The following is a 24,012-nucleotide window of genomic DNA, read 5'->3' as shown; positions in this document are numbered from 1 at the left end:
TTATTTAATGAGGGGACTGGTAGGGAGGAATTAGATCTATTTATTAAATGTAGATGCTATTAATTTAATGTCTGGCTGGTTTCAGGTAGGGAGGCCTAATTACAAAATGTGGGTACTATAATTACCCATACTTGCCAACTTTTTGGAGTTGGCATCCTGGAGCCTTCCTGGGGGAGGTGGGCGTGCGTGCAGCGGGGCCTCATTTTGGATCCACCCACGTGACGTAATGACGTAATGATGTTTGCGTCATTTTACAGCGGGGCCAGGGCCAAATGCTGCGATTTCCGGTGAATTGCGGCATTTTGGAACTAATTCTGTCCACTTCACTAGGAAGTTGGCAGATGCGGGAGATTGCCATACACTCCTTGGAGTCCGTGAGACTCAACCAAAATGAGTCTCCCGGACATTCCGGGAGAGTTGGCAAGTATGTATTTATACCCTGGAGTGGTTGAGGGAGGGAGGCCTAAATGGGCTCACTCACTGCTAGATTTTCCATATTTTATGTATCTCCCTTTTTGCCAATCAGGGGTCCAACATTCTGGGGGGGGAGTATCCAATTAGCCGCAGAGCGCCTCTGGAACGGTCGCGAGGGTACTCTGTGGCGATATGTCATCACGGATTTTTCTTTGCCCCCCCACACATAGGGGTGTCAGGAGAAACCCCCAATCTTCAGGTACCGTAGTACCGGACAAAGTGCGCAACCGTGACGTTCGGCGGAACTGAATTGAGTACCCCCCCCCCCTCTAGGAATACAGACAAGCAGCAACTGAGCTTAAGAGACCAACAAGTGCAGGTAGTGACAACTACAAGAATAGGTAGGAGAGGGCAGCGCCATCTGACAACTGTCCTGATTCTGCTGGGACAGTCCTGATTTTGTGTGGCTATCCCGCTCAGTCAGGACTTTGTTAATGGAAAGCAACATGCACCACCGTTAGATGAAAGCAGTTTGCGTTTAATAAGCAGTACAGTGTGACGCAGGACATCCATCCCAACTAACCTGGCAGAGTCCTGAATGAGTGGGACAGTGGCATAACATTGGCACTGCCCCACCAGAATCAGGACAGTTGGCTGTCATTGCCGGTGTATTTTAAGGGGATGGGGAGAGATGAATCATGGAGAGCAGCCCAGCACTGTCTCAAATGATCCACTTCCCTTTCATACACTCTGACAGTGTGGAATGGAAACCCCCGTCTGAATTTGTCCCTGGTGCTAGTATTAATTTAGCAAACAATTTACACATCCAACTCATTTTATATATATATACAAGTTAACCCGTGCATGATACTCATGCATTTTTTTGTCAAATAATGTCAGTATACCAAATTTCAGGTCATTCGGATGAGCCCTTTCTGAGAAAATAGTTTTTTTCACAGACACACACACACACACACTAACACACGCCGCTACACATGCAGGGGCGGATCTAGAAAATGTTTGTTCCCCGGGGGGGATGTTAGGGCGGGGCGATTTAGGCCCTGCCCCCTTTCCGACTTCTGAGGCTGCCGGGGGCTGCACAGTATGTGCAGGTCCGCTCGGCAGTGACAGGCAGGGACAGTGTGTTTAAAACACAATCAGAGCAGCCGGGCAGCACACTGTCACTGCCAAACGGACCTGCACATACTGTGCAGCCGTCGGCAGCAAACCCCTGCTAGGGGGGGCGATTGCCCCGATCGCACCCCACTGGATCCGCCACTGTACACATGTGTGTTCATGAGGTAAAATTACCTCACGAAATTGAGTTTGACCCCTCAACTCGTCAATAATGTCAGTATACCAAATTTCAGCCCTTTTTGAGGTTTTTTTTCCACACACACACTAAGAATTTAGTAGGTCAGTTAACCCGTGCATGATACTCATGCATTCTAGTCAAATCAAGCTACTTAAGGTGTTACAAAACTCCTCACTGTCACCCCCGGCAACCACCAACCACTCCCCACTGTCACTTCTCCTTCAAGAAATATATAGGTCAGTGTATAACTCTGCCCAGCAGGTGGCGCTGCAGCTAGGTTTTTTTTTTTTCTCCACACACAGACAGACTAACACACGCCACTAGACATTTATATTATAGATATAAATATATATATATATATATATATATATATATATATATATATACAAGTTAACCCATGCATGATACTCATGCATTCTAGTCAAATCAAGATACTTAAGGTCTTAAAAAGGTTCTTGTCATGCATTTGGGCCTAGACCAGGCCTCCTCAGGGGATGATCGTTACTTCCCGACGCAAGCGGCCTTTTTAATGTGTGTTCATGAGGTAAAATTACCTCACGAAAATGAGTTTGAGCCCTACCAAATTTCAGCCCTTTTTGAATTTTTTTTCCCACACACACTAAGAATTTAGTAGGTCAGTGTATAACTCTGCCCAGCAGGTGGCGCTGCAACTTGGTTTTTATTTTCCACACACAGACGCCACTAAGCATTTATATATTAGATATATATATATATATTTTATTAGTATATAAGTTGATTCGTATTTCCCCATCAGCTATTTATATAGCGCCACTAATTCCGCAGCGCTGTACAGAGAACTCACTCACATCAGTCCCTGCCCCATTGGAGCTTACAGTCTAAATTCTCTAACACACACATCAATTTGATAGCAGCCAATTAACTTACCAGTATGTTTTTGGAGTATTTCAATTATAATGTTGTTTCTCTGGAAGCTGTAAAAAAATTAACACTTAGTTAAGTCACAACATGTAGCTAGATTTATACAAGAGGAAAAACTTTGCTCTCAACGTTATATATGGACTCCTAATAAATAATTGCTGTCAGGGTAGCTCTCTATATACACAAGTATGGCAGGCTGATCTTGGTCTCCCCCTTCTGGACAGTCTTGGAATAAGATATTTAGTGCAAACATAAACAACTCTTATAAACTCCTGTCTAGGTAGTATTATGCCCTGGCAAATACTTATAAATGCTTTCTACTTCGGGGGGCTGTAAAATATTTATTATGATCAAAAAATACTTGTGCCATGAACATGATCCAGTTAATGATTGATAATTCTCCTTTATTAAAGATGAGCAAAATAAATTTGTCATGGTTCAGATATCATTGGAGTACAGCCAGTTCATGATCTTGAGTCACTTTGTCCGTCCTAGTGCACATGGGGGAAAAAAAAAATCAAATAATGACGGCCTGCCTCGAAATGACTCTAGCCAGGAGGAAACGGGTCTTTTGTTCACCACCCAGCCAATCACAACTGTTTTCCCACACTGGCTGCTTGTGATTGGCTGCTGGTGAAGAGGGGTACCAAGGAATGACGCCTTTGATCACGTTGCGTCAAGCGGGCAATCTGCGTGTTATATTTATTGTTTGGTTTTAATCAGTGCACTGTATTTGGGGGCTGTTTTATTACAGTTGGCTGAATGGGCTTCTCTGCCGAGAATATAGGCCATTGGCAGAGAAATTAATTTCTAGGTGTGCTCTGAACGTGTAATAAAAAGCATCACACACACAGAAAATCGACATGTATTAAAACTGGCACATGGTGACATTTTCTGAAGTGCAGTTTTTAGAAACCAACGCTTTTTTTCTGAGGTTTTTTTGGAGGATTTTCAGCGACATTCAATCTGCCAGATTTACTAAAGCCAAATCCACTCCGACATCGCTTCTAAAGCGCTGTTTTACAAAGCGATACTTTTAAAATCCCTGCCTCGATTTTCGCAATGTAGAAAATTCAAGCTCTACATTTATCAATGTGAATGTGCGCTTTGTCAAACCGCCGGTAAGAAGGGCAAAAAAAACGATGGAAAAAATATTTTTTTATGACAGGTGAGATAGCTCAAAATGAATGCCGGTGGGTAGCAGAAAAATAAAATAAATACTTGTGTCCTCTTTGTTTTATATAATAAATAATTGTGCTCCCTTTTTTTCTGCAGTGCAAGGTAATAAATTAATACTTACCTACCAACTTCTTATTAGGGATTGGGTGGGAGAGGGGAAGATCCACCAGAATAAAGGGTGGATTTTAAAGTATGATGTTAAAGGTTCCCAGGCGTTCGTGAATTATGAAGGACCCTTGTCCTAAACTCCATCGGGAACCTGTGAGAGACAGAAATATCAAGCCTCAAGGGGGTCGATTTAATTCTTGGCGCTGTTCCGCTTTGTGCCTTCGTAACGTGAGCACTCTGTAGTGATGTGACATTGCGGATTTTGCACCATAGTGTTGTGCAGGAACCTCTATGAGGAGCAGACAAACATTGCATTGTTGTTTGGCAGCACATCTCCAAGAATTAAATAGTCTCCAATGAGTTAATCGAGCTTTTAATACCCTACTAGAAGGCTCAAAGCTTAGAGCTGTGCCATTAAATATGAATAAACAATCCTTCTACGAGACAGCATCTCCAGAGTCTACTAGACAGGGTTTTATGTACATAATATCACGGTATATTACATTATACACGTTTTACACAGATGGAACTGTTGGTTGTTTTTTTTCATGAATTTCTTCCCAGTCCTCAATATCCAAGGCCTCTCCCAGGTGCACCTCCCAAGCCAATTCGGAGAGCCCCTTGGGGTTGACATATGGATCTAAGTTCAGCATACAACATGGAAATCCTCTTCCTTGAGGCCTGCCTTAGGCTGAGAGGTTTCAAAAGTGGTGAAAGGCCTGGAAGTCAAACCATTCTATATAGTGCTGTGATAATGTCTTAGTTGCAAAAATTGAAAAAAAATTCTTGTGTATCGAACTTCACCTGTACCTCAGAAAAGGTGGAGAAGTTGTCTCCACGCATTATATCGTTCATGTATCTTAAGCCACCCTGTGCAAATGTAGTTGGGTTGCTAACCTGGAGCAAATCCTGGCTTGTCAAATAAGAAAATTAGCATTTTTTTAAAATGATTTTCTGCATTTGCTGCCCCCAAAATTTGCTACCTAAGGCAGCTGCCTGTACATATGTAACTTTCCCATATTGCTAAATTTGACTGCTACCGGAATAATTACATTGAGATTGCTTGGACTGCTGTCATTGCAGCAAAGCCTTGCCATAGCTCACCCAACACGTCTCACAGTTAGGTAATTGCTGTAAGGATTGTGTAACTTATATGCATCTACCTGTTTCCACATCATTTAGTTCACGAGGAAACCGGGAAATTCAAAGCCTTATCAGTTCAATGGAAGTAGCTGAATTAGTTAATTGCTAACTTGCTAAACTATAATTGTTCTACAAACTTGCACCCACCAGGCAGTGAGAGAACTTCTCAAATGTCATATGACCAAAAATACTTGTGCCATGAACATGATCAAGTTAATGATTGATAATGAGTTTAACAATATTGCTAAAGACTAGTTTGTTTTATTTTTTTTTTGGGTCCCAAAATATTCTTCCAAAGTTTTTGCTAAGCCTGATGTGTAATTCATTCACTTGCAATCATTTCCTTAACCTAGTTTCTGTGTGTTTTGTTTTATTATGAAAACCTTGACACTGGTTTAATATTTAACAGCCTGCGGTGTAGGTCTGTGCGCCAGTAAAGCAGTAGATCTCTGTCTTCAGTGATACAGGCAACATGCTCAACTACACGTCCTGCAGCCCTCTGCAATCCAGGTAGGAAACATCTCACCAACACTGAAGATAGCTAATTGTAATTAAATATTCAAATTGCGTGCATTAGCCTGAGTAATGACTTTAATGAAATATTCTCTTACATCAAAAATGTAATCCAATAAATAATGTATTTATAGTAAAATAGCATTTTAACATTTTTTAGAGTAACAGTCAAAATTGTTTTAGTATCAATTTTCTGCTTTAAGTAAAAAGTTATACGTGATTGTGTCAATGCTAGTACATTCAAATTTAATTGTAGCAGTGTGAGTTGTTAAAAGCTTGTCCCTAATTAATTATAGAACACACAAATGACAGTTGATTTTGGTTCAATGTCTGAGAATTAAACTAAGCTATTTTGAAGTCACTAAAGGTGAGGTTATTTAAACTTTTTTAACATACCTGTAGGGATCACATTTAGAAGTTATAGGACTGGAGAATTCTGTCACTGCACTCTCTAACGTTACAAATATGAAAATTCATAGATTTATCTAAAAGAATAGGACATATATTCAGAAAAAATAGGAAATATATTCAGCAAGAATAGGACATATATTCAGAAAGAATAGGACATATATTCAGCAAGAATAGGACATATATTCAGAAAGAATAGGACATATATTCAGAAAGAATAGGACATATATTCAGAAGGAATAGGACAAATATTCAGCAAGTATAGGACATATATTCTGCAAGTGTAGGACATGTATTCTGCAAGTATATGACATATATTCTGCAAGTATAGGACATGCATTCTGCAAATGTTAGTTTACATTTATTGTTATTGCAAGAAACTATCCATGTGATCAGTTTACTTCTGCATCAATTCATGTTATCATAACAAACCACAGAACTTGCCCAGCTGGTAAGTAGCATGTAATAAAGCTATAATTACCAGTCATGTGTTTAGACCATAAATGAAAACCCTCCCTACACGTTTCACCTGTCTCTTGTATACAAAGTGCAAATGCAGTGTTGCCAAGATTTGAAAGTCATTTCCATGGACACGTGGCTGATGGACATATCAGCAGCTACGTGCTGTAACATCTAGGCAGGTCAACACTACAACACTTATCATGACTTGGATAGTTGCAATCTATTATTTTCATTATAAATCCTTACCTGTAATAAATATTTACTTACAAAGCCCAGAACATTAGAGCAAACAGTGAAAAAGTAGCATCTCACATCTGTAATAATACGAATTGAATATGACAGTTAGATCTTTTCAGGGACAATTCTAGGGGAAATCTTTAAACCGTGGGACCGTCCCTTGAAAATAGGGACAACAGATAACTATGCAAATGCACCGTGCACATTTTGTCCTGTGACTCATTGCTTTACAGTAAAGGTGACTTAGAATCTATGAGGCAATGATGCTCTTAGGTAATTTGATTGGGCTGCATTTTTTTGGTAAAATTAACTATGGGAACTCATTTTTTTTATGTGTGATTTTACCGGTTTATTTAATGCCAATAAAAAGAAAAAGATATTTAATCTAACGTATAATAAAAAAAATAAAAATAAAATAAAACTCTTTATAATATTTGCTTTGTCACTTATTCTACTGGCATAAAAAAGGCTAAATACCAGTATTTCAATTTTCCCGACACACATAAAATACTGACACTGTGATTGCCTAGTGCTGGTTGGATGAGAATCGAGGGGACAAACAGCGTAGGGTCCCCCCGATTCACCTTTAACCAGCCCTGGTGGCATTATAGCAGGGGAAGCCGCAATAGGGTCCCCCTGCAGGGGCAAACGCAGGATTTGTAGAGGGGGGTTTCCACACCATGCCGCCAGTGGGCGTGACCAGCATGCATGGGGGCGTAGCTATAATATTAGACAGTGCTTGGCTGCTCTCCAACCCTTCCTATCCCCATAATATACATGGGCAATGCTGCGTGCACTACTGTTAGCTGCACGCAGCTCTCTCTTTTCAAGCAGAACTGTGTGAAGCGGAAGCAGGATCCAGTCACCTCAATTATACAGTGCCCCAGGCTTGGAGGGGGGTTTCCAGGCACTAGCAACCCCCCACCCTCCCCCTCGTTTTGTCTATGCCCCGCCATGATGACAACGAGCCCCAGGCTGGTCAGCATGAGGCTGGATTCCCTATGGCTACCTCCAGATAATAATTTGTTACATATAAATGTTTCTGTAGTATAGCCGCCAAAAATTGCATTTCACAAATATAACAGAGAAGCAGTGATCATATAACAGCAATACTGAGAAACTAGATGGTTCGAATCCCACTGTCCGTCCCCTCTAGCAAGGGACTATGTTTCCACGTGTCCTAGACTCGAAAAAACTAGACTGTAAGCTCAGTTGGGTAGGAAAACTTTGTTTCAACAATTCTGATTAAAGTGCTAGATCAAAGGAATGCAAATGAATGAAATATACGGTTGTGATGGACGGCTCTACATCCTGTTGGCCAGAAATGGGACTGTAGCTCCAGCTAAAAGTATTTTTTTGCAGTAATCCCAGCTCCCCCGGACTATCGGAACTGCGCGTCCCTGTCACAGTTTTATTTTTAAAGTGTTATATATATATATATATATATATATATATATATATATATCACTGTGTCTTACACCTCTCCTTATCCTATTCTTCTACAATCAGAGAAGAACTTAGGATTGCTGACAGGGAACAGTTTCCCAAAAGTCAGAGACTATATTTCGAATCCCGGTGTCTTTGAACCCTCCTAGTTCTACAGGACTAATCCAATAAGATTATTAAAACAATATTTCATGGTTTGGGGGGATTTCCGATATTAGTAATCCACCTGAAAGGCCGTTGAACACCAACATTTAAATTTCACAGACCTAAGCAACAGCTATCTACTTGGTCAGGTGAAAATAATCTGCTCTAAACAACGTTCTACCAAAAAATGAGACCTGCTGAGCTTAGATATCATGTACATCCTTCCATGTCTATTATTATTCAGTATACACAGCACCAAATCATGCTGTACGTCTCTACACTACGGGAATTGTAATACAACTCACATACAATAAACATTCACCGAACACAAGGGTTGTAGAGAGTCTTGCTCACAGGAGCTTGCAATCTAGAGTAAAAAGAAGCAAGTTTTGTAATGGAAGATATTCACTGCAGAGGAACTGTGGGAATATGCAGATCATAGTTCTTAGTAGTTATAAAATAGTTTTAGTGGTGGAAGTGCGCTGGTATACGGTGGTTTGCTATTCTGACATTTATAGATGGTACGTTCACATTACCGACATGCATATAACTTTTAAAACAACCTTACGTAATCCTACAGTGGACATGTGATCGGATATGGCTATCTTTACATTCACATGAAGACTTATTTTGCAGCAAACAATACACAGCAAACAATACACAGTCCCCTCAATCTGCAGGAATTCATTTATGTTGGGTCTTATAGAAGTCTTTAATATAATGCATGCATAATTGAAGGTAGAGAGAGAAAAGTGTTAATCTGCTACTGTTCATATTGACTGGGGTTGTAGAGGGCAGAGCTCTGTTTGTAAACTTCTCTGGGCCGGTTTTATCTACCTCTAGGTCACTGGGTTTTCTCCTTTTATCTCAAGTTTTCTTATATGTATACACAGACCTTTGTACTGCCCCAACACACCTTCATACACAGCACAACCCGATTCGTCACTTGTAGCACTGTCATATAACGTAGGCCGGCCGTGGCGAGGGCTCTGATGCAGAATATGGGACTGGAGAAAGTGTGCACATAGTGATAAATACTGGGAAGCACTTTTACTCACATTCCACCGGTATATACACAAACACAGAGCTGCAGAAATTAATACACAAAAGAGAAGTATACACAGGACGGTCACGAATGCAGAAAAAAGACGCTGGCGCTGCATAATTGCCGCTTCTTTTAATTTCGCGATGCTGCGTGCCTTAATATGTGAATATTTATACGGGTGGGCTCAAGGGAACACAATTTGTTGCCCTTTTGTGATGTTATGATTCTGCTTAAGTGCATGAATTAGTGGACCAATTTTAGCAGCCTTTTAGGAACATTTTTAAAGGGAAAAAAATGGAGGTAGCCCAGTGACTGAGCCCATTATGGGACCGGCAAAGGGGGCAGATGCCCCCCAAGTTCAGCCTGCCCCTGCTTTAAGGTGTGTAGCCTGCAGGTTATAGGAGGCAGTCCCAGGATAGTGGATGTCCGCAGACGCTTTCTACATACATAACGACTTGATTTTTGTGCTCTTGGGTGGCGATGATTGGCTGTTTCAGTCGATGACTCTACCTTGGGTTCTGATCCGGAGTCTTTAGGTTCCGTGTGTGCAGTTTAATGCAATACTTATCTATGATATCTCCTGCGTTAGGCTTTTGCTAAATAACCATGCTATTTACAAATTCCATAAACCACGTGGAAAAAGCTGTTTCCGCCTGGCTAAAGGCTTAAGAAATAGGCCCATTAATCTGTTCCTATTTTAGGTTTCATACACATGGCTGAACACCTCTGTTAGCTCCCAATATACCTGTCTGACATCTAAATGGAAAAACATCCAGGGGGTAAATGTATCAAGCTGCGAGTTTCCGGCGTGTTTGAAAAGTGGAGATGTTGCCTTTAGCAACCAAATTAGATTCTAGTTATCATTTATTTAGTGCATTCTACAAAATGACAGCTAGAATCTGATTGGTTGCCATAGGCAACATATCCACTTTTCAAACCCGCCGGAAACTCGCAGCTTGATACATTTACCTCCTGGTCTGTTTATTGTTTTAGTATTTTGTTATATGTATATGTTTATGTTTCAATGTATCTCACTATGTATCCAAATGTTGCTGAGGTGCTTACACCTGTATAAATACACATGAAAGGACTGCCTCGTTATATAACAATTCTTAATGTCCATGACTATTTAATATCCATTATTATGGCATTATAGATTTGGAGAGTGACATACATAATACAGAACAATATTTCCCACAGAAACACATCAGATATTGCTCCTCCTGTGCAAAATAAAGCAACAATAAAACTATTTTATTTTTAATATCAGTAAATTCCTTGTACCTGGTTACTCTCCAATTCTTTGCAGTGTTTTCTAGCATGGACATATGATACACTGTGCTAAGCATGTATTATTATATTCTCAGGTGTTGTACAATGAATGAACCGGACTCGAATCTCCAAAGAAAGGACAACGGGCTGTTCCCCCCAACCCACCATAAAGTGAGTGTACAATGAAATGATTCTGATGATTGGGATCCAGTACTAAGCTGTTTGGCTAAACACAAAAGCGTTTTCAGGGCACGTAGCCCAGTCCTGAAGCCTTATTCTACTATGTCTAGCTGGGTAAAAATCATATCTTCCATTATCTATTTATGATCCATAAACTCATTTTAGGAGGGCAGTGGTATGTAATTCTACAGCTTTTCCAGTTATTAAATCCTTCCTTTTAATTTTGCAGGAGACTTATAAATGTCGTCAGTCTCATTTCCACAGTGATTTAAACTGCCCGGTCTGTCTTCAGACAGCAACTTCCCCGGTAGAGACCAACTGCGGACATTTGTTTTGTGGTGAGTAACAATACCGCTGCGTCATCCCTCCTATGTGAGCGTTATTTGCATCGTCGCTTGTTGTTAAACTGGGTTGAAAGATGAGAAAGGTTTGTTTTTATAGACTGAGTCAAATCTGGCCTTTAAATCTTACAGTGACAATCAGCTGCCTGCAGCATTTGGTGACAATGATATTAACAACATTACAGTCATGGCTGGGAGACGCTCCATCCCAAAATTATGAGACTTGAGTATAGTTTTGAGGAAGTGGGTGCAGTGTCTTAGAGGCTTTTCTTGTTGAGTTATATATGTGAGAATCTTCAGTGTATGGAGAAGTTAGCAGGGCCCCTGATCTTCCGTATCATAGTAGCAGAGCACCTGGGGGAAGAAACAAAAAATGGCGCCCTCAATTTTAACAAAATAAACCTAAAATATTCTTAAACTGCGCCCCCCTTCAGTGTTGCGCCCTGGGCGGTCTCCCCTATCGCACAGCCCTAGTTACGCCCTACAAGGTAGGATCCTGTAGTATTATCATTGGATCTCCTATTAGTACAATGCTGCAGAATATATTGGTGCTTTAGAATTAAAGAATAATATTAATTATCTACCAGATTTGCCAGCACAGTTCATGCTCTAATTGTGGCTATAGTCACTAGCTCTTATCACAGGTGGCTGTTACTGGAGTCATTGTTACATCAGGTCAGTGATGTCACTGGTTCCTAGTGACTGGATAGGCTGCACTCTCAGTGATGTCACTGGTTCCTAGTGACTGGATAGGATGCACTCTCAGTGATGTCACTGGTTCCTAGTGACTGGATAGGCTGCACTCTCAGTGATGTCACTGGTTCCTAGTGAGTGGATAGGCTGCACTCTCAGTGATGTCACTGGTTCCTAGTGACTGGATAGGCTGCATTCTCAGTGATGTCACTGGCTCCTAGTGACTGGATAGGCTGCACTCTCAGTGATGTCACTGGTTCCTAGTGACTGGATAGGCTGCACTCTCAGTGATGTCACTGGTTCCTAATGAATGGATAGGCTGCATTCTCAGTGATGTCACTGGTTCCTAGTGACTGGATAGGCTGCATTCTCAGTGATGTCACTGGTTCCTAGTGAATAGATAGGCTGCATTCTCAGTGATGTCACTGGTTCCTAGTGACTGGATAGGCTGCATTCTCAGTGATGTCACTGGTTCCTAATGAATGGATAGGCTGCATTCTCAGTGATGTCACTGGTTCCTAATGAATGGATAGGCTGCATTCTCAGTGATGTCACTGATTCCTAATGAATGGATAGGCTGCATTCTCAGTGATGTCACTGGTTCCTAATGAATGGATAGGCTGCATTCTCAGTGATGTCACTGGTTCCTAGTGAAGGGATAGGCTGCATTCCAAGTGATGTCACTGGTTCCTAGTGACTGGATAGGCTGCATTCTCAGTGATGTCACTGGCTCCTAGTGAATGGATAGGCTGCACTCTCAGTGATGTCACTGGTTCCTAATGAATGGATAGGCTGCATTCTCAGTGATGTCACTGGTTCCTAGTGAATGGATAATCTGCATTCTCAGTGATGTCACTGGTTCCCAGTGAATGGTTAGGCTGCATTCTCAGTGATGTCACTGGTTCCTAGAAATGGATAGGCTGCATTCTCAGTGATGTCACTGGTTTCCAGTGAATGGTTAGGCTGCATTCTCAGTGATGTCACTGGTTCCTAGAAATGGATAGGCTGCATTCTCAGTGATGTCACTGGTTCCCAGTGAATGGTTAGGCTGCATTCTCAGTGATGTCACTGGTTCCTAGAAATGGATAGGCTGCATTCTCAGTGATGTCACTGGTTCCCAGTGAATGGTTAGGCTGCATTCTCAGTGATGTCACTGGTTCCTAGAAATGGATAGGCTGCATTCTCAGTGATGTCACTGGTTCCCAGTGAATGGTTAGGCTGCATTCTCAGTGATGTCACTGGTTCCTAGAAATGGTTAGGCTGCATTCTCAGTGATGTCACTGGTTCCTAGAAATGGATAGACTGCATTCTTGTGAACACTGTTTCAGCCCAGAAAATTCCTGCCTCCAAGGTGTAGGTGACTTTAACATCACAGCAGGCAGATTATATAAAGTCAGTACATCTGATATAAGCAATGTGCAGGAACTAGTTTGAGTTAATGTCGGGGTTCCTCTGATGTACACAACCCTCACTCCACTTTTTGCAGAAAATGTGACAATCGCTCTGTAAAGGACAAGCGATCACAATAAACACATTAATTCAATATAATGATGACTGAATAGGGGTTAATTTAAGCCGTCAGTTTACCTTTGTCTCCTATATAAGATAATTAAGGAAAATTATGGGCAAAATATCAAATAAACTTTTTATGTGGTATGCAGTACAAGATTAATAAAAGCCAATAAATCGTTGACTACAAGTAGATGTTTAATTGGAAGCTCTTCAGCTCTTGCCCTCCCTTGTAAAAATATAACACACAGGATATGATTAGACGCTAGCAGGTCACAAAACACCTGAAATAACTTGAAACTCAGCTGCTCATATTCTTTCCTATGGGTCTGAACGTGATATGGCATCATGTAGGAGGTAACCAGGCGTATCAGAACAGTTGTATTCTGTCCTGCTAGGAGTTACCCTCATCAGTCAGAAGCTACAGATCCCATAGGCCTGGTCTATTATCTGTGCTTGTAATTGTCCCGTAGGTAAACATGACACGCCCCGTGCCCTTGATTAGTGGATTTAGAAACATTGATTTATTGCAACATATGAGAGGTACTAAAGTTTAAATAAATCTGAGGAGCTTCTGTTGAAACTAAAATTATCATTAAACAAAAAAAAAAAAGTTGTGTAATACAGTTTTATTTAGTAGGCCATGTTTTGTTGTGTAATAATTATGTGCTAACAAGGTAACTAATAAGTTTAGCCATTGTACTAAGTAGATAATGAGTATTGATCAGCTACTTTTTATTTTGAGAGGATTTGTCTATTAATTCACTTTTATACGCAAGACGAATAGAAACTACAATCATGAAAAATATGAAACACAGAGGGAAATCTGTGCTAATTATTTCCAATTTCAATTAGTATATAACTGACATATAACAGAGGGTACAGTTATTATCAGCGTGGAGTTTGTATGTTCTCCCCGTGTTCACATGCATGCTCGTCGGGTGCTAGAAGGTGCAGATTTTCTTATAAGCAAAACCATGTTGTGCTGCAAATATAAATTGTTTGGACAGATTTGAAGTTGAGAGGGGGGCGCACCTTAGCTCAACCGTAAATAACAGCGTTAAATAAAGCTGCCCAGAGCGCTACATGCATAAGCAACGGGTATTTTACCTGCTTGCAAAATACTTGTGTTTTCACCCCTTACATCGCATCGTGGTTTGTTCCAGTGAACATTTGCACCCTTTAGCTAAATTTGCTCTAATTGAGGACCTTTGTGAGGATTTTGATAAAGCCATCTTAAATGATAATGCAAATTATTACCATATCACCCATATGAAACCCAGAATTGACCTCAAGGTGCGTGGGGACGGATCAGAGCGAGGCAGGGGCAAGCAGAGGATTAGGGAGGGATGATACAAATTTAAAAGTGTACAGTACAATGGGAGCAATCACATAGGAAAATACAGGATGGCACTTGTTAATTATAGGGGCACCACTCTGAGACATGGACTCCGCCCACCTGTCATTATGCTTATCACTGTGTTCCCTCCATCTCTTTGTCACCTGGTTCTGCCTCTGTTCCCCAACTCAAGCATCATGTCAGTCCACTTTGTCACGCACGTCTGACTCTGTCTGTTCATAATATCAACCTGCACACAGTGCTGGTGGCAGGCAGCTACAGAGGATCTGGAGTCAAGTGGTGCCCATATAATTAACAATTACCCAGAGAATTTTATTAATAGCGCCATTCCAACCTTTCTTTTTGTCAACTGTCACATCAAATAGTTATACTAAATTGTGTCTCAGTGCATATGAATTGTGTCTATAAACTACACTGTTCAGTTAATTTGCAAGTTGAATGAAGAAGCTCTGGATCGCCACCTGGTGGTCACCTGGGGGTACATTTAATAAACTGCAGGTTTGAAAAAGTAGAGATGTTGCCTATAGCAACCAATCAGATTCTAGTTATCATTTTGTAGAATGTACTAAATAAATGGAAGCTAGAATCTGATTGGTTGCCATAGGCAACATCTCCACTTTTTCAAACCCGCAGTTTAGTAAATCTAGCCCCTGGTGGTTTACACCAATGAGAATGTTATCTACAATGAGAACACAGGTCCTCTTTGCGATTGCAAAATTTGTTGGTTTTGCCCCGGTGCATCTAGATTCTAGATGGTCCTATCAGCGCAATTCACACTCTCGAAATACGCCTCCGGAAGCTAGAGATGCGTCTAGCGCTTGTGGGATGGCGGAAAAATCTGAACAGTAGCGCTTGGCTAAGGTTCAACTTCCTCCCAGTTTGCAAAAGATAAACTGAGAGGTTCAAAATGTGCCTCAATAAAAGTTTAGTGACCTTATCTCCCATGACAAACTTCAAGTTCTTTGCAAACTAAAACTAAATTTCCGCAAAATATAATCTTGTTTTTGTACCGCTCTGCAAAACTATGTGCATCAGTTCCCCTACTCTGTACATAGCGAGGAGCGCTCTCATTACATCCAGCTGATCCCATCACGCCCCATCAGCACATTCCGTCTTCCTCTGCAGTTTAAGCGCTGCACCAAAGACGATTTTGCACCCTGGCTGTTTCGTGCTTGTAATCTACCTCCATAATCATCAGATGTCAGCTCGTAATAAAACAAAATATATTAGACACTAATTTACTTTACATGATTAGATGGGGGGAAAAAACACTGCAATATGGCAGGACGGTGCCTCTACCTGGCAGAGAATGCAGATCAGGAGGTAAAATCACACACTTCCTCCTTTACTCCTTCCTAACATTTACAGGTAACGTGACAAGGTCATTCTGTCCTGCAGCAGCAGATTTATATTCCTATCAATTGCAGTGCAAATAATGACTTTGCCATATAACCATGAGCTTGCTCTCTGTTGCACCAGCCTTCAACTGTTGTAAACCATTTAGCAGAGTAAGGGTTAAAGCTTATCTCTTTTTTTGCTTACTTATTGCATCACCTGAAGCCCTTGCCTCCATGGCGCTATGCCCAGCAATGCCTGACCTAAACATGTCCACGAGGAGATTGTGATTTCAAAACCAACACCTGATTTGTTGGCTATTTTTAAACCCTCAGCTCAGTTTTGCCAAAACTGCTACAGATGGTGCATGTGTGACCAGCGCGGCACAGCGCCCCCTGCTGCCCGCTAGACTGCCGCACTGCTGCGTATTACCCATGGTATCTGTATATCAGCGACCACTGCAGATAGTCTGTGCTGAAAATGGATGAAATATGGCAACATGTTCAGAGACTTCTTTACGTAAGACTGAATCTGTTTAATGTATGGATCCAGGAAGAATCTTTGCTTACATATCAGGTGGTGGTTGAAGTGGACATTTAGAAGTGGCGGAATGAAAGATGTAATGTGATTGTAAGTTGGTCATTTTACAATGCAGACGGTAGGAGAAGTTGTGTTATGACATACCCCCATATACCCCCCCAGTCACAACTGTGTATATATATATATATATATATATATATATATATACATACACACATAGGTAAACCGAGGGGGTGGGGGGGGGGGGGTTTCCTAGTGCCCGGAAACTCCCCTCCAAGTCTGGAGCACTGTATAATTGAGGTGGCTGGACCCTGCCCCCGCTTCATACGGCTCTGCTTGAAAAGGGAGAGCTGCGTGCACCTAACAGTAGTGCACACAGCATTGCCCATGTATATTATGGGGATAGGAAGAGTTGGAGAGCAGCCAAGCACTGTCTAAAATTATAGCCACGCCCCCATGCATGCCGGTCACGCCCACTGGCGGCGTGGTGTGGAAACCCCCCTCTACAAATCCTGCGTTTGCCCCTGCGGTTTAGTAGTACTGGGCCTGTCCTGATAAGACCAGGGGGTACCCGGGTAATTAACTGCTTGGTCCCTCATTAGTAATAATATAAATATTAGTGCCCCCATTATTAATAAAAATATAAATAGTGCCCCCCGTATAACAGAAATATATAGTAGCATCCTCGTGTATAATAAAAGTTCCATTGGGGGTTAGATTTATCTTTAAATACATTTATTATTTTTCTAACGGAACTTACACAAAGATACTATAGATAGAAGTCATTTGTTATATGACTGAGAGGAAGTGACATGTAGAATAGTCTCCATGTATTAAGTAATTGATTGTAAGCTCTTAAAACCGAGGCACTTATGGGCACAGGCCGGACAGTGGAGGAAACAGCTACTGAGAGGTTGTGTTTGCCTGGTAAACGTTGGAGCCAGCTGGGCAGCTCTCCGCAGGAAGTGCCCGGGGATCTGGCCCAATGCCGCCTCATTACAACAAATAATAACTGGGGCAGGCTCTCAGCCAAGTGAATAAGTCATTGTATACCTTGTACACTGTCACAAATGGGGGGCAGGAAACGTCTCGGGCAATTTGTTCTAATTCCTGCTCAGCTGCCCTTTCATTTTCTCATTGATCCCGAAACATATGTCCAGGAAACCGACAGGAAACCCAGCTACAAATATGTATTCATGTGTTCACTGGGATGGTGGTCAGTATCCCGCTTGTCATGAATAAACGCAGGCACCAGTGTAGATCTGCACGCTGCTTAACCCCTAACATCCTGGGATATCTACCGATTGTCTAACAATTGGAATATCCTTTGGCAGGAAATGAAGCATTAATATCTCATGCAAAAATGAAACCTCTGTATGCGTAACAATAAGGACACATTGTCATTTAGAATTAAATTGCTACAAATCTACCTATAAGCTGACTGTTCCCCATCTCATTGTCTTACATACATGCTCAATAACACCATAGAGATACCCAGTACATCTCCTTAGGGTGTGCACCCAGGAGATTCCACCCCATCCTAATAACTGCCCACCATCACACTCTCACCTTCCCCCGGCATCATAATGGTTTCACCTGATCTACCACCTTATAATAAATAATATTTTCCATTATAAATATAAATATAATCACCCACCTTCCCCATTATGATTTCACTTCATCTCCAGTCCCCCTTGTATGATATGCATTGCACCCCCCCTCCCCCCTCTCATCCACTGGCAGGGGCTGTGGTTATTGACGTTAATCATTTATTAACCCCTCATTTTCCCGCAGTCATTAACTCCCTTTCATCATCATCATCATCATCATCATCATTCTTCATTAACCCCCTCATCCTCCTAATAGCCATCCTTTCACTCACTTATCCAAATTTACTCAGAGGGGCTCCTAGTCCTTGCAGGAACCTATATACCGTTTTTTAAATCCCCGTTTTGTCTACGTTCAGCGACAGTAGATTGGAACATAGATAGAGTGAAGAGAACCCAGCTGGAATCAGTACAGAAGTCATGTGATCACTTAGGACAGGAAGCGTTTTGTGCCACCTGATTGGATGGTCCCAGGAGATGGATCCCTACCAAATCCCTACACCTGGGGGGGCAGGAACTAAAGGGGAGTTCAATTCCTTTAGAGGCAGAGTGGTCAAAATGTTGCTTGTGACAATAATCATCTTCTTTCTATTACTAAGAGTGTAACATCGTTGACTAAATATTGTTTATTTGCAGAAAGCAGAAGTTGTAATATGGACTGTTGTCTTTGTATCAATTAGGTTCCTGTCTCATGGAGTACTGGAAGCATGACCCCTGGCTGGGGGCCATTAGCTGCCCCCTCTGCAGACAAAAGGTACTTACTGTCTTTTACAATCTGCTCTTATTTGACCAAACTTCAGGAATAAAATCGGATACAGAATGAAGTAGAGGGTGTATATATTCCCGCTATGAATGCCACTCACCTGTCTGCCCCAGGCATCCTGCGTACCACGTCCCTAATCTCTTATCTGTAGTGATTGTTATCAATCCTAGTACTTAGCGCTGCAGAAGTGTCCTAACAAGTTGTCATCATGTCCCTCTCATAGGTTCACATCCTCTACAATGATCTTGATGACGTTCAGCAGGATAAGATGAGTAAAGAGATCGTACAGGACATCAGACATTATAATAATCGCTTCTCTGGGAAACCGCGACCTGTAAGTATATCATTATATATATTAGGTAGAAACAGTGCATTTCTTTTCCTTGTGGGTGGCTCTTTAATATTACTCTAATTAAACCTTAAGCTGACAGGTCTAGTGATTATATTATATCATATCATATAACAATCATCATAGAGTATGAAATGCATAGATCCCCCCTCCCCTTATATCTTCTAAAAGTAGGAATCATATAAAATTCAAAATCAGTAACGATAATTCTATACTGCACACCATGTTTCTGCATTTCTCGGTCAAATATATATATTTAGGAAAAAGAAATAAACCGTTTGTTTGCAGCTAAAAATCTCATGCATGCTCAGTGCTGCACACAAGTCCATCTGTGCAACGCAAAATTGCGTCTAGTGTATAGTTTGTCATTGCACAACGTCTGCCCGTATTCTGAGACAAATGTGTGTTATACTTGCGGACCCCTTGCCCTTGAGAGGCGGAACGGGGGCATTAATGAGTACATTCAGTACAGTAAGGTCGTGCAGATGCAAGTTAATCACACCCGTTTGAGATGCGCCCTATTTTGACTCACACGTATCTTTAGATCTGTTGCTTATTTCGCTCATCCATAATCCAGGTGCCAGTTTATGAATTGCTGATGATATCTTTACGTGTAAATCAAATTGTAGCCGTGGAAACGTACGTGTGCTGACGTTCTCCATTGTAACAAATATACCGCACACATTTGTGAACCCACACACAAGGGAATGGCCAGTAAATATAACATAATATTTTTTGACTCATATCCGCTGTTTATTTTTTTGTCGAGTTGTCTTTTAAAAAGAAATCTGTGGTTATTTCACAATGCGTCCTGCTTCTCTCCCAGCTGACGGACTACCTGTGTGACCTGCCATCACTGGCACACCTGGCACTGAGGAGGATCTTCACGATGGGCGGACTTGTCTGGATCTTCTGTCTCAGGATAGTGGTCTGCTCCTTTGGCGCCATCATGTGTTTGTCCCCGCCGCTAGATGTCATCACAGACCCTCTGTGCGGGATCCTCAGCACCATCGATGACCTCGTTGTTGTGTTTCTGCTTTTAATCTGCATGATTAACATTTGCCAACAGTTCCAGTCGGAAGGGATAACCATAGTTCAGACGACCACGCAGAGCATCTTGTCCGAATCCTGACCGGAAATGTCTTCTGCCTCATTGTGATTCTCAGTACCGATGTGTTGCAATCTCAGATACAATGAATGTATTATAGACGCTGTCTGAGAAGAACTCTAAGCAGGGGTAAACGCAGGATTTGTAGAGGGGGGTTTCCACACCACGCCGCCAGTGGGCGTGACCAGCATGCATGGGGGCGTGGTTATAATTTTAGACAGTGCTTGGCTGCTCTCCAACTCTTCCTATCCCCATAATACACATGGGCAATGCTGCGTGCACTACTGTTAGGTGCACACAGCTCTCCCTTTTCAAGCAGAGCCGTATGAAGCGGGGGCAGGGTCCAGCCACCTCAATTATACAGTGCCCCAGGCTTGGAGGGGGGTTTCCGGGCACTAGGAACCCCCCTTGGTTTACCTATGCTAAAGGAACGATCTTTGTTACAGAATCAGCTATGACTTTTACTAAATACGTCCCACAAATACTAGGACTACAATGAAACTCGGACAAATATCAACAAATCTTGGACTTCACTATCCCCAGTGATGATATGACCGATTTTAGATTTCCAGGCTGATTTCTAGACTTATTGAAAGTGTAAATAAAATTGTGATAAAGAATTTTGGTAACACACAATACGAGACGCAGCGGTTTTGTGTGTAATGATACAACCAGGACAAATGGGGCGTTATTCGTTTCCCTATTTCAATTCATTATTCAGAACGTGTCCAACAAATTACTGTTTCATAATTGTCTTGTTTCAGTAAGAGATGGGGATATTATAAATATAATATCTGCTCAAACCCCATTTTACTTGAATGTAATATATGTTACAGAAAGTCTGTACATAAACTATATTTATTTTCCAGTCAAGTTACACGTTGCACATGTAAGTTTTTTTGCATTAAAAAGTTGCAAGTTTAGTTTAGATTTTGTCCTCTGTTTTGTTACCTGCTTTGAATTATTATTATTATTATCTTTTATTTGTTAGGCGCCACAAGAGTTCCGCAGCGCTGTACACAGCACAAACAGTAGACAATACAGGGTAAAACATTACTGAACAGTAAACAAAAAAATACTATCACTTCAGTAGCTATAAGCAGGCTAATGCAGTAAAGACGGAGCAAGTGAGTTTTTCTTGATCAGCTTTGATAAAAAGCAAAGTGTGTTATTTTTAAAAAATAATGATAAAAAAAAAACATTAAAGAAAAAAAATCACTAATTAAATATATTTATGTATATTTTTGGTACTAATGTGTTTTGACATGGTATAGATGATTCTATAGTAAAAAATAGTGAAATAAAAAAATATGCTAAAGAAAGTACTGTAGTGTAGATATTATTAAATAGATTGGTTGTGTAATGCAATCAAATGTATGAAAATGTAGCCAGTCCTTTTTTTTGGTTATACATGACCGCGTTAGACACTCCCCTTCACTCCCCTAAAAACTCACAAACACCAATGATTAACGTGCGGGGGCAGCATTACCTCCTTTTCAATTGAATTGCACGAGTTTTAACGCTGCGCTAACTAAAAACGGTCGCTATAGCAGTTAAAAACCCACGTGGATTTTTTTTTCCCCTGCAGCGCTAAAAGAAAAACTCACGGTCAATTGAATCCCCCCCAGTGTGTCAGTTATTACCATTCAATCTGCCTCTGAAATCTCTGGTCACGTCTGTGGAACCACCAATCCGTACAGATAATTTCTGTTACCGAGGAGCTCAGATGTCCTAAGACTTCTTACCTGTGAGATAAGACAGAAGAGCTAATAGGCAACGGGCAAGCACGCATTTATTTTAGGAATACTAGTTATTTTGCCTACTCCGCCCCTGTGGTACACCTCCTTTAATAACGGATCACTAAGCACAAGAATAAATATTGTTTGTTTAATTAACGCTCTGCTGGGGAAACTCCATTTCCCAATGCTAAATATAAGAAAAACCCCTTGTTGTACAGACATACAAGCATTTACTTTATTATAATTATAATAAAGTAATAATATTTTTAATGCCTGTCCCCTTCTGTTTCCTGGATGGGGTGGGGGGGGGGGCGGCAGGAGGTTAGATCTTCAGGTCATTTTTAGTCTTTAGTCCATATCGGAAGGCTCCCACAGTATTCCGGTTTCACTCCCTGCCACCACTGTGCAGTCAGAAATGGAGTCGGCATTAGCATTGGGAAACAATGTTTTCCCAGCAGGGATTCTCAGTGAAGCCCTGCACGGTGGGAGAAGCAAAGTGGATGAAGTGGGCATTGAGTTTTCATGACTTCTGAGCTGATAAACTCCACTTCGTTTACAATCTGAACACAACATTGGAGCTCTTTGCAAGTTAGCCCAGGGAACGCCCCATTTTTTACTAGAGGGTCATTCTATATTAAATCAACACAGGGTTTCAAACTGTCCATTTCAGATTGTAATGAAATTTAGTATAATAAATGCTGTCATGGGTGTAAAGAAAAACCCCAAATCTTAGGCTGATATGTGCACTTGTTTTGATGTTATGCACCTTTCAAGCTGCAATTTTTTAACAAAAAAACTTGCTTTTAACGTTTTTTTTTAAATTGCATTTGTACCTCATCTGATTGAGCTAGAGAGTTGGGAAAGGTCTCATTTTAAACCTCTTTTTATGGGCTTTCATATGATTTATAACACAGCATCATGTTTTAGTAAAAGCCATATTTTTTATTTTTTTAAAAAAAATAAATAAAAAAAAAAGGTTAATACTGTTGTTAATAAATCTCCAAAGTTTTATTTTGGGATCATGATTGGATTATCTGCCACAAGAGCTTTCAGTTTTGGACTGTTTGTTAAAATAATGAAAATGAGAACTATCTAGGCCTGTCCATTACTTTTAATGTTCCTTAAACAATCCCTTTGATGTATATTATGTACAATGACACATTATTTTAAATACTGAAATATTTAAAACATTTGTGATAATTTCATGTCCATCACATATTATAAGGAAGCTTATTACAGATCATTACCGTTTGGTGCTGGACGGACGGTGCTACTGGATGGGTTGGAACTGGCTGAAGGCTTCATTTGTTTTCAGTATTTCCATTTCAGACAGGGTGTACATTCCACCTGTTGGATTTAAGGGATTCACCTTACACAGAACATGTACAATAGTGATCCAGAAGACGTCCGGCTTCCTTGTGTATGATAAAGATGGCGATGGTCGGGCTGGATGGAGGAATGTCACTTACACTTCATCAATGTTTTCATCTTTCTCTAGAATAAATGCAAGCCACCATTGTTGTCATAGACAGCAATTACATACCCTCCGTCAGGGCCATAACTAGGGCTGTGCGAAAGGGGCGACCGCCCAGGGCGCAACGCTGAAGGGGAGCGCAATTTAGGAATATTTTAGATTAATTTGGTTAAAATTGAGTGCTAGGGGGGCGGCATTTGTCTTTCTCGCCCAGGGCGCTAGAATTCTAAGTTATGGCTCTGCGGCCTCCGATGTCAGCAAGTGGGAACTGAAACTACATTATCTTGAGGAGCTCATTAATGACCCTATTGCTCTTTTTTCGAAGTGTCCAAAGTTGTTTTCTGCAGCCGGCACAAACATTTGCAACTTTTGGCATTATAGAAAATAATTTACACATCCATTCTGAAACAGTTATTATTATTTATTAT

At 41.1% G+C, this 24,012-nt stretch overlaps 1 protein-coding gene across 1 annotated transcript; it reads left to right on the top strand.

Annotated features, from left to right (window-relative positions):
- LOC142098882 (E3 ubiquitin-protein ligase RNF170-like) lies at positions 1–21,252 on the top strand. The gene is made up of 7 exons (XM_075181761.1): positions 1–793; positions 5,469–5,569; positions 10,682–10,757; positions 10,996–11,104; positions 18,832–18,905; positions 19,138–19,248; positions 20,090–21,252. Exons 2-7 carry the CDS (start codon positions 5,532–5,534, stop codon positions 20,393–20,395), a joined length of 714 nt encoding a protein of 237 aa, XP_075037862.1. The 5' UTR covers positions 1–793; positions 5,469–5,531; the 3' UTR covers positions 20,396–21,252.
- The last annotated feature ends 2,760 nt before the right edge of the window (positions 21,253–24,012 follow it).

Source organism: Mixophyes fleayi, chromosome 8, assembly GCF_038048845.1.
Source record: "Mixophyes fleayi isolate aMixFle1 chromosome 8, aMixFle1.hap1, whole genome shotgun sequence".
Classification (NCBI taxonomy): Eukaryota; Metazoa; Chordata; class Amphibia; order Anura; family Limnodynastidae; genus Mixophyes; species Mixophyes fleayi.
Note: the sequence above shows the minus strand (reverse complement) of the source record. Positions and strands in the feature narration are given on the sequence as shown.